This window comes from Brassica napus, chromosome C4 (genome assembly GCF_020379485.1).
Source record: "Brassica napus cultivar Da-Ae chromosome C4, Da-Ae, whole genome shotgun sequence".
NCBI classification, from domain to species: domain Eukaryota; kingdom Viridiplantae; phylum Streptophyta; class Magnoliopsida; order Brassicales; family Brassicaceae; genus Brassica; species Brassica napus.
Window position 1 is genome coordinate 42,235,580 of NC_063447.1, and position 12,162 is coordinate 42,247,741.

General features: G+C 37.4%; 1 protein-coding gene across 1 annotated transcript; it reads right to left on the reverse strand.

Moving 5' to 3' along the window:
- Positions 1 to 10,211: 10,211 nt before the first annotated feature.
- Positions 10,212 to 10,799, reverse strand: LOC106408443. Its single transcript, XM_013849219.1, has one exon. The coding sequence runs from the start codon at positions 10,797 to 10,799 to the stop codon at positions 10,212 to 10,214; it is 588 nt and encodes a 195-aa protein (XP_013704673.1).
- Between the last annotated feature and the right edge of the window lie 1,363 nt (positions 10,800 to 12,162).

A 12,162-nucleotide genomic window follows, 5' to 3' on the forward strand; every position in this document is an offset into this window, starting at 1 on the left:
GATAATATATGGCTGTAACTCCATTTATTGTTATCATGTAACATTTTATTTATTTTTTCATTTACACAAGATAACTATATGGCCTTTAACTCGACCAACAAACATATATAAATGGAAAAATAAAGTAGAACATTATATGATTTGCACATAATAATTTTTTTTTTGTAAAAGAGTTTTCATAAATAATTTTAAATTATTATGAAAATTCTTAATGTATAATTAAAACATAGATTACTTAACAAAAGAAAATCATCTTAAAACTTTTAACCAGAAAAACCATATATTTAAAACAAGTAATATTTTCCAGATAGCATGGTTTATTTAGTATTCAAATACAATAACATGTACAAAATTTAACTAATATATATACTTTTAATTAATAAAAAATTATATTAAATATTTAATCTAAATATTTAATTTGTAAAAAAAATGTATCCCGTCGGTAGGGCGGGCCGGTCTTAGTATCTATCTATCTATCTATATATATAAAAGACTGTTCTTTCACTCCTAAAGCCCTCCACGTCTAATTCCAGGTCAGAAAGTCGTTGATCCTGGTGCCGACATGTGTTATTCTGGTGTACATTAGTTTGAGCTTCGTCTGCATTCATAGTCCTTATTTTACAAGCCCATCTATAGAGAGTGAGTAAATATATTTGAAACGCGTCGTTTTTTTTTATTATATGGGTTAAACCCGTTTTTTTCATCTCCTTCTGAAATTGCCTCTCTTCTCCAATCCCTAATTTTGCAGCCGTCTATGTGAGAATGTATCTGTAACGTTAATCGTCATTCAAACATGTCATAAAGAATCTCCTTTTAACTCTCTGCTACCGTCTCTCCCACTAAATTGATTTTAATTACTCTTTCCCACCACTACTTTGCAAATACCTTAATTCGCACATCTATAAATAAGGGATGAAGAACTCTCCAAATCTCATACTTTCACCGTATTATTTATACTACCCCTTTCAGAAAAGAGCTTCCAAAGATGGTAACCGCTCCAATCCTGCTTTCCATCTGAAGAGTGGCCGTGCTTCTAAGAAGGTTTTGACGCGGCTTTGGGAGGCAGAACATCAAGAAATCTGGAGAACTCATGGGGTTTGACTTGCTCTTGATTAATGAAAATGTACGCATATATCTACTTTTTCTTTATGATCATATAGATAATTTTCTCTTTTTTTTTGTAAAAACACTGAGATAATCTTGACCAACTTCTTCAAGCTTCTTACTGACAGTCGACGCTGCTACAAGGTTCAATTCCATCTCTGTCGACTGTAATAATATGTTTGTGAGGATGCTTCCACCCGTGATGAGGAAGAAATAAAGAGAGAGCCTCTGTGGTGGCTCTGTTCTTTAGCAGATCATGGCGCCGTTCCCTGTTTCGTAAGGAGTTTCATGAATTAGTTCTGAATTGTACATCTATGACTTGATTTCAGTCGCTCTATCGTGGGATAATCGCGGTACCCCCACTCAGACTGAACCTAAAGTGTTTTTTTTTAATCAGGATCTTGGTTCTGCTAGCTTAGGAAAAAGGAAAATCGGGAACATGGATTCTTAGATATGAGTTGAGTCTATGTTTAAGAAGATAATCGATCTGGGGAAGCCCCGATTAGTTTCAATCCTTACGGCGGGAATATGGAGAGATTATAAAGTCGCAACACCGTTCCCGTACCGAGATAAGGTTTTCAAGATTTAATACACTATAATAACTGGAAATAATTGTCAGCTGAAAAGATAGAGAAGTGTTTTTAGAAATAGATTAAAGTGCTTCACAGTTTCATGACCTGGTTTTGTAAGTAAGAAGCCTTTAAATATGTATTTGATCACGAGCGAGTATTTTAGAAAGAGCTTCAATCGATTAGTAAAGGTCAAAACTTTCGTTGATCTTTAGGAACTTATTCACAAATGAACAGAGTATCCTACATGCCAAGTACGACATATGAGAGATTATTTATCATTTGATATAAAGATTGGTGTTAGTTAAATATTTTATTGCTTTGGTGAAGCAATATAGAATGTATTAGTTATTGATATCATATATTGTATGTTTTCTCTGTTTTACATCACAATACTCTACAATTTTAAATTGTTTCGAAAAGTATTTATAAAGAGGTTAATTAAGAATATAATGGGATTCTGGAAAATACAAACGTTAAAACACCACTAGCTATGTTTCTAATATATTAATCCAATCAAAATTAATCATTATCATATTCCGTTAGGGTATAGTATCGTGAGAAAATTTTGACTTTTATAAATGCATTCATTATTTGTTTCTAATATGTTTTGTTTCACCACTATTACGTTTCTCAAAACAATGGAATTCAACATCAACAAAACTGTCACAGCATGGGAAGAAATGTTTAAATGGAAGAATGAATTTGGAACATATCGCATTATAAAGGTATGTAGGTAAGTAACTGATATTATATTTGGTCTTAGATGTTACAGAAAGGAGTACATAGTAGCATGCCCAAGTTAATAAAGTTTTTGGCTTTATTGCTCGAAACAAGATTTCAGTTCAAAGAGTTGGTCAACATCATAATGCACTACTATCAAGGAAACCATGAAATTTATGAAGATGGAAGGCCTATCTATATCGAGTGCGTAGGACAAGTCATCCCAGTAAGTTATGGGTATTACAACGAGGGGTACTTGAAGTATCATGTACATGAATTCGAAATACCTCTGCAACAGAAGCTTAACCAACGTTTATATATGCTTTGTAAAGTTCTTTAAGAACTTAACCAAAAAATATATTGGTTTAAATTCCATTAACGTAAAGATACATTATCTTTTGTAACATCGAAATTTACTATAAGGAATTATTAATTTCACAGTAATAGAATTTTAAAAAATCCTGCTTAAATGAACGAGTGTTACTTAATCCAAAAGTGTAGTACGACATTGGCTTCTTCATATGGTTTATTTGATAAAAGTTTGGATGATATGGTTTATTTGATAAATGTTTTAATAAAATGTATGTATACTTAAATAATCAATTTTAGATTGTTATGTTATTTAACGAAGTTTAGAAAACAAATTGTAAATTGATTCATTTTTCACATTATCTAAATCAATAGGTTTAAAAATATATAAAAAAATACCAACACACTCAAAAACAAATATATAAGAATGAACATAATTCATAATTTATGTATTGAATTTCAACTGTAACAAGTATTTTTATTTACTTGCTTTTATAATAAAAATATAGCAAACACTAAAAATGTAAAATAATTACATTAATGAAAAAATAATTTTTTAAAATTAATTTATCAAACCTTTGATTTCTAATAAGACCAACAGAAACAATAGTAAAAACTAAAATTGTTTAAATTTTAGAGTAAACTGCATATTTTTACATATACATGAAATTACAATATATCTTTTAGTTGATTTCCATTTGCTTAACAAAGATTAATATATCATTTGTTTTTCTGATAATTTTTTGTAGTGTATCATACATATCTCTTTCAAATACAAACCTAAAACACAATCCATAAAATTATACAAAAAAAAATAATCTAAATCACCAGTAAAGTATATTCCGCCCGTAGGGCGGGCCGACCCTAGTATTGTTTAAATTAATGGATAATTAATTACTTTAATTACTTATATAAATATTACTTGATCAATATATAACTTTTCTTAGCGTAATTATTAATGACTAATTAAATCTATTTTAAGTCATGTTAATCTACTTAATAATGTGTCTAATTCGGCTCAATAAATTTCAAGATTTAAAATGAAATTAAAACACAAAACTTGCTTAATGATCATAGTTGTTAATGACTAAATAAATCTATTTTAAGTTATGTTAATCTACTTAACAATGTGTCTAATTTGGCTCACTCAACACAAGTTTAAGATTCATATCTAGTGTGATTAACTTCTGGTGTACAGCATTTTTATTGCCAAAAGCATGTCTGAATGAAATATAAAGTCTTTGTAGTGCATTTCTGTGGTCTGGTTCGCCTAACGATCATCATAAGGCAAAAGTATCTTGGGATGAGCTCTGTCTTCCTAAGTGTGAAGGACTTTGGGAATTGGGAAGCTAAAGTCTTTGCTTTAGGGCTTATCTTGAGATTTTTCTCTTTATCAGGGTCTCTATGGGTCGCTTGGGCTCGGATTAAATTGATTGAAATGGGATCATTCTGGGATGTAAAGGAATCAAACAAGGACTCTTGGCTTTGGCGTAAACTACTTAAACTCAGACCTGAGGCTTTTTCATTTATGAGATGAGAAATTCGTAATGGTGAGTCCACTTTTTTCTTGTTCGGTGACTGGTTAGGCGCAGGAAGAATTATTGATGCAACAAGGGAGTTGGGGATGCGATATCTCGGTAGTCCTCGTCATGCAAGCGTTTCTGAGACCTGCACTAATGGAATTTGGACCATGAGGAGTCGTGGTAGGAGAGTTTTCTCTACTATGTACGAAAAAAATAAGAGTGCTCAGAGACCTGATGCGAATTTGGGAATGGATGTCATTCTTTGGAGACATAAGGATGATGAGTATAAGGATCACTTCTCTACTGTGAGAACTTGGGAACAGATTAGAGTGAGAGGTCAGGAAGTCCCTTGGTATCAACTTCTTTGGTATCTTCAAGGAGTCCTACGGCATGCTTTCATTGTCTGGCTGGCTTTTAAAGATAGGTTATCCACTGGTGTGCGAATGCGAAAATGGGGCATCATTCAAGGTTGTATGTTGTGGAGAAAGAGAAGAGAGCAGTGATCACTTGTTTTTTGCTTGTCCTGTCACGTTTACTATCTGGTCTTCATTAACAGCTAACATCCTGAGATCCTCTGCGTCACCGGACTGGAATAACACGGTGACATCAGTGAAGCGGCTTCACCGACCGAAACAAGCTGGATATCATACTACTGCGACTGGCGTTTCACACTACTATATATCTGGTATGGAGAGAACACAATTCACGTAGACACCAAGGACCTTGGCTGACCACAGAAATTATGGTGCGACATATAGATAAATCCATTAGCAATAAGATTTCTTCTTTGAAGTACACAGGGAATCATAAATTAGCAGGACTACTTCGCTGTTGGCTGGAACTCTATACTCGTTGATGTTCAGAGGGGTTTATATTTTTTACCTTTCTTTGCAAACAATTATAGAGGTCTAGTCTTCACTTTCTATATGTAAATGCCCATCCATTCTTTGATTAATCAATATAAGATTTGATCAAAAAAAAGTTTAGGACTTAAAATGAAATTAAATACAACTTGGTTCTTTAAATTGTTCAGACGAAAGTTGGTACTTATAGAGACCAAAATTTTAAAATATCAAGCTTTTTATGACTAATTTTCTCTTTCTTCAAACCAAAGCGAACAGAATGATATCGTTTTGTTTGAAAATAATTTTTAACTACTAATTAACTCTATTTCTAAGTTCTGTTAGTTTACTTAACGGCATGCCTACTTTGGCTAGTCAGCAAAATTTGGGGGATTTAAAATGAAAGTCAAACATAACTTGGTGTTTTAAGTTGTATATGCAAAAGTTGATAATTTAAATGGCCAAAAAATTTAAAGTTGGGATTTTATATGACCATTTTCCCTTTCAAGTATGTATTACATTTTTACTCAATCCTTACTTTACCACTATATTAAATATTTAATCTTGAGTATAAATCATATTCAATAAGACCTATTAAAACAGAGGTTACAAGCCTTTTCATGCGTGATTTTTAATGTTTGATCATCAATTAATTATTTGTTAAATATATCTTTATCAACCTAATAATATATCTATCGTATCGTGACAATTATCCCAACCTATTATATCGTGATTCCATATATATTGTCCCCCTTAGATATTAATATTAATAAATTAATCGCTTGCCCACATTCTATATTTATCCACTTATAATAACTAAAAAAAATCAAAAACTGCCGTAAAAGAATGGTGAATTTTGTCCGTGTATTATTAATAAATAATAAATGTTCCTTATATAAGGATTATAAAGTATAGGAAAAATGAAATTATCCAAAACATAATACAACATGAAATATGAAAAGATCTAAAACAGATAAATGGAAAACATCCTAGATCTAAGGTCGGCCAAGAGATAGGCCGACTCTCTCTCCTCAGTCGCCGACTCTCTCTCCTCCAGACGCCGACTCTCTCTCCTCTTGGTCACGGCCACGGCTGGGCCTAGACATGGGCCTAGACATGGTCATTGGTTATGGGTCATCCACATAATGATTTATAACACTCCCCCTTGGATGACATAACCATATGGGTTTGTATCATGCACGACGTTGCCTCATTAAAACTTCTCTAGGAAAACCAAAAACCCAAGGTGGGAAAAAATGGAAACCGTAGACAGGAAAAAGAGTACAACACATGACACTCCCCCTGATGAAGGTATCACTGAAGATCCTTCAACTGGCGCATTCCTATCTGATGAACCAGCTTCCTGAACGTTGAGGTTGGCAGAGACTTAGTGAACAGATCGGCCGAATTATCACTGGACCGAACCTGAACCACTTCAACTTCTTTACCCTTCTGCAGGTCGTGGGTGAAGAAGAACTTAGGCAAGATGTGTTTTGTTCTATCTCCCTTAACGTATCCATCTTTGAGCTGAGCTATACAAGCTGCATTGTCCTCATAGATGATCGTTGGTTCTTCCTTTTCCTTTCCCACGGCCAAGCCACTCTCCCTTAGGATATGGCCGGTCATGTTCCTCAACCACACAAGCTCTCGGCTTGCTTCATACATGGCTATGATCTCGGCATGATTAGATGATGTTGCCACTAAGGTTTGTTTCGTGGACCGCCAACTTACCGCAGCCCCACCGTGTATAAACACGTAACCTGTCTGAGATCTAGCATTGTGTGGGTCAGATAAGTACCCATCATCTGCATACCCGGCCAAGTTATCTCCTGGTTGGCTCGTATAGAACAAACCGAGGTCGGTTGTTCCTTGCAGATATCTGAACAGATATTTTTTTCCGTTCCAGTGCCTAAGTGTCGGACATGAACTGAATCTAGACAGTAAACTCACGGCAAAACTTATGTCCAGTCTAGTATGGCTAGCCAAATACATTAAGGCTCCAATGGCACTTAGATAAGGTATTTCCGGCCCGAGCATATCCTCGTCCGGCTTCCTTGGTCCGAATGGGTCCTTCTCAAGGTCTAAGGACCTCACGACCATAGGACTCGACAAGGAATGAGCCTTGTCATATTGAACTGCTTGAGTATATTTTCTGTATATGTCTTTTGATGCACAAGGATTCCATTATCCACATACTCAAATTGCAGTCCCAAACAGAACTTAGTTTTTCCTAAGTCTTTCATTTCGAATTCTTTCTTTAGACATTCGACCGTTTGGGAAATCTCTCCAGGGGTTCCAATCACATTCAGGTCGTCCACATAGACAGACATAATCACGAAGCCCTTGCTGTCAAATCTCTTTATAAAGATACATGGATTTTTGGATCGTTCTTATAACCTTCTTTCATTAGGTACTCTGATAATCGATTGTACCACATTCGACCTGATTGTTTCAAACCGTACAAGGCTTTGTTCAGCTTAATACAATGCTGTTCTCGAGAACCTTTCTTATCTTTGAGCTCAATACCCTCTGGAACTCTCATATGAATTTCATTATCCAGTGGACCGTACAGATACGCAGTTACTACATCCATTAGGCGCAGATCAAGCTTTTCTTTCACGGCCAGACTGATCAAATATCGTAATGTAGTTGCGTCCACCACAGGGGAATAAGTTTCCTCATAATCTATTCCTGGTCTCTGTGAGAATCCTTGTGCTACAAGCCGTGCTTTGTATCTCACTACTTCTCTTTTCTCATTTCTCTTTCTCATAAAGACCCATTTGTATCTCACTGGTTTGACATCTCTAGGTGTCACGGTTATAGGGCCAAAAATGCCTCTTTTCTTTAATGATTCTAACTCCACGTTTATAGCTTCTTTCCATTTGATCCAATCTGATCTTTGCATGCATTCATATATGGACGTGGGTTCTAGATCCTCATCTTCTTCCATGATCTCAAGTGCTACTTTATAAGCAAAAATATCATCGACGTCGATATCATTTCTGTTCCATTTCGTTCCAGACATTATATGGTTTATAGAGATCTCTTGATTGTCCGGCCCTTGTGTCCCATGAAGTTCGGCGTCCCGAACCCCATCATTTGGAATGGTCGGATCATTTGGTATGGCCGGCTCACTTGGCTCGACCGTCTGGGTCGGCTCGGCCGGTCCATCAATGTTCTGGACGGTTTCCTTGATGCTCTCGGATCCGGCACCTCTCTTGGACTTCCGAGGCTGTTTATCTTTGGAACCAATAGGTCTACCACATTTGAGACGTTGTTTAGACTCTTTAGCCACTTGACTTTGTCCGTTCTGGACATCTATTCGTATTGGTGCATTACAAGCCGGGATATACGATTTTGTCACTCTATTTGGGTCAGCAAATGAATCTGGCAGTTGATTAGCTAGCTTTTGAAGATGTATAATCTTTTGGACTTCCATATCACATTCTTTAGTCCGAGGATCTTGCCAAGATATTGATGGTCGAGACCATTTGATTTCTTTGCTCAACCGGCCGTTATCTCCCCCCTAAGGTCGGATATGTGGACTCATCAAACTGTGAGTCTGCGTATCTGGCCTTAAACAAATTACCGGTTGTTGGCTCAAGATACTTTATAATGCTCGGGGAGTCATATCCTACGTATATTCCCATCCTCCTTTGTGGTCCCATTTTCGTTCTCTGTGGTGGAGCAATTGGAACGTAAACGGCACATCCAAATGTTTTGATGTGGGACACGTCTGGCTCATGACCCGTGAGTAACTGGGATGGCGAATATCTATGCTCACTAGATGGCCTGATGCGAATCAGTTCTGCTGCATGTAATACGGCATGTCCCCACGCCGATACTGGGAGCTGAGACCGCATGAGCAATGGTCTGGCTATCAGCTGGATACGTTTAATGAACGATTCGGCCAAGCCGTTCTGCGTATGTACATGTGCCACGGAGTGTTCTACACTTACCCCCATGGACATACAATAGTCATTAAACGTCTGGGACGTAAACTCGCCAGCATTGTCTAGACGTATAGTCTTTAAAGGAAAGTCTGGAAAGTGTGCTCTCAGTCTTATTATCTGAGCAAGCAGGCGTGCAAATGCCAAGTTCCGTGTGGACAGTAGACAGACATGCGACCATCTGGTCGATGCATCAATCAGGACCATGAAATACCGAAATGTCCCACTAGGTGGGTGTATTGGTCCACATATGTCTCCCTGAATCCTTTCCAGAAAATTTATAATCTCTTTATTAACTTTGGGTGGTGATGGCCTGGTTATGATTTTCCCTTGTGCACATGCTGCACATGTGAGATTGTATGGGACAACTCCTTTGAACGTGTGCCCTTGTGAGTTCATCATCAACTTTCGCATCATGTTAGTATCGGGATGGCCAAGCCAGTTATGCCATAAGGTGAAATTGTCGCAGGCATTAGCCTTGATCATACTGACCTTTGCATAGTATAGGCCAGTAGACATTGAAGGTAAGGTTTCTAGGATCCTTTTTTAGCCTTTGTTGATCGAAATTATGTTAAGGAATTCTTTATTTCCTTCTTCCCATGTTTCAAGATGGAAACCATTCAATCTTATGTCTTTGAAACTCAATAGGCTCCTTTTAGAGCTTGGGGAATACAAGGCATTTTTGATCTCTAGATGAGTGCCCTTAGGCATCAATACATATGCCTGGCCGTGACCTTCAATCAGGCCGGCTATACCTGCAATGGTGTGTATGTTTACACTTTGCATTGTGAGATTTAAGAAATATCTTTTGTCTCTAAGTATTGTGTGACTTGTGCCACTATCCACCACGAGTATGCTCATCTCGTCATTCATTTCTATAAGTAAGATTTCATTTCTCAGAGACTTCAAAACTTTCATTTATTTAAGTTGCAGAACACCGAAATTAAAAACACCAAATCAATCATAAAACAATCATAAAGCAATAAAACAAGTCGTATCGAAAATTTTAGTCTTTGAGACAATCAGAAGTCTCAAAATCCATCAGGTCGTCATTTGCAACATCGGATTCTTTATCAGCCTCATAACCAGAATCATGGACCATATGAGCCTCCGGGTTCTTGTCCTTAAGACTCTCTTGGTAGAGCTCACATAAGTGCTTAGGAGTTCTACAGTTCTTGGCCCAATTGTTGCTCATCCCACATCTGTGACAGACGGATTTGGTTGAGTAAGACGGTTTGGATATACCGCCTCGACCTCGTCCATAACCGCCTCGACCACGGCCGGGATTGGAACCACGACCACGGTTATTGTGGTTTCCTTTCCGGCCGGCCAAGTACTTATCTTGACCGTTCGAGTAATTGTCACGTTTCTGTATCCACCACGGCCTTTTCCATGTGATCTCTTATCATTTTGGATGTAATTGCACTCGTTGGGATTTTTCTTTTCAACTTCATTGGCCTCTGGTAACGTGGCAGATCCGACAGGTCTAGCTTCACTGTTCTTCATCAGGAGCTCATTGTTTGCCTCGGTCAGTAGCAGGCACGGGATCAGATCAGTGTATATGGCGAAGCCTTTCATTCGGTACTGCTGCTGCAGGATTATGTTTGAGGAATGAAACGTAGAGAATGTTTTCTCGAGCAACTCTTCTTCGGTTACTACTTCACCACAAAGTCTCAGCATCGAGACTGTCTTGAACAAGACCGAATTGCACTCATCCACTGACTTATAATCCATGAATCTTAGATTCTTCCAGTCATTTCTGGCCTTTGGGAGTAACATTGTTTTCTGGTGATCATATCTATGCTGTAAAGCATCCCAAAGCTCTAGTGGATTTTCCATCGTAATGTACTGATCTTTTAGACCTTCAATGAGGTGATGGCGTATAATACTTATAGCCATGTACCGATTCTTATCGGTCTCATTGTTGCCCTTGATGATTGTATCACCAAGTCCTTTTGACCTTAAGCTGATCTTTGTATCTAGCGCCCACTGCAAGTAGTTATCTCCGGAGAGATTAAGGGCTGCGTAGTCTCTATTTGAGATTTTCGACATCTGAATCACATTATCATTTTTAATTTAGGTTCACAATGTGATCATGTGGCCGCATGGTATAACAAGCTCGGCCACAAACTTGTCTTACGCATCTATGAGAAAACAATCAATCTAATCGACCATGGTACGAACAAACAAGCCGCACGACTAGGTAAACAAGTAATAGGATCGTACATGTAAAACTAAATTGACCATGGTGCGAACAATCCTAATATTTGGTTCTACAAGTGCTAGAGGGATTAAGGCCACACGGCCATATGAATTTCAATGCAATCAGATTCGAATTCATTATGTTTCTACATGTTGGTCGATTTCATTAAACAATTTGAATGCAATTCAATTCAAATTTATATGTATGCAAACAATCCTAGGGTTTCCGATTTGAACACCAGTAGGATTCAATTTCAAGATTAAGGTTTCAAGGCCTTTAGGATTCAAGTTCTAGATCATATTACTTCAATCAATCTAACAATCCTAAAACCTTAGATCAACAAACATTCAATCAATTAAAATCGGATTCAGTCCTTTAGGGTTTAGGGTTTCGATTCCAATAATTAGGGTTTCTCAAAATCAAATCAGGAACAATCAATTGAGTTCTAGGGAATCGATTTCTATATTACTAGTCATAAGATTGTAGATTTTAGATTGTAGGTTTTAGGGTTTTGATCAAGAACAAGGTTTCCATAATAATGGATTAGGGTTTTGATTAATCTAGGTTCTCATATCAAGTTATACCTTTGCTTTGTAGAGGTTTAGAACCGGACCACCTTTAGATAGAGAGAGAGAATCGATCGGACGCTTGTGGACTCCAATCGGGTCGCGGATGGGACGATCGCGGGCTGGACGTGTCTCGGCTGCGAGCTGCGCGGAGATCGGGTCGTCTCGGGTTTGATCGCGGACTGCACGGGTTCTTCTGAGCTGAGAACGTGATCTGAGAACGTCTAGGTATCAAGAGGGATCAACTGAGTTCTTGATTGAACTAAGAACGAGATTAGGGTTTTGGGTTGTGGTCGCCGGTTTTGGCTTTTAGGGTTAGAGGTTTCGATTTGTCTCAGGGATCTAGAGACGATCGTGCTGATAACGTGTTGTA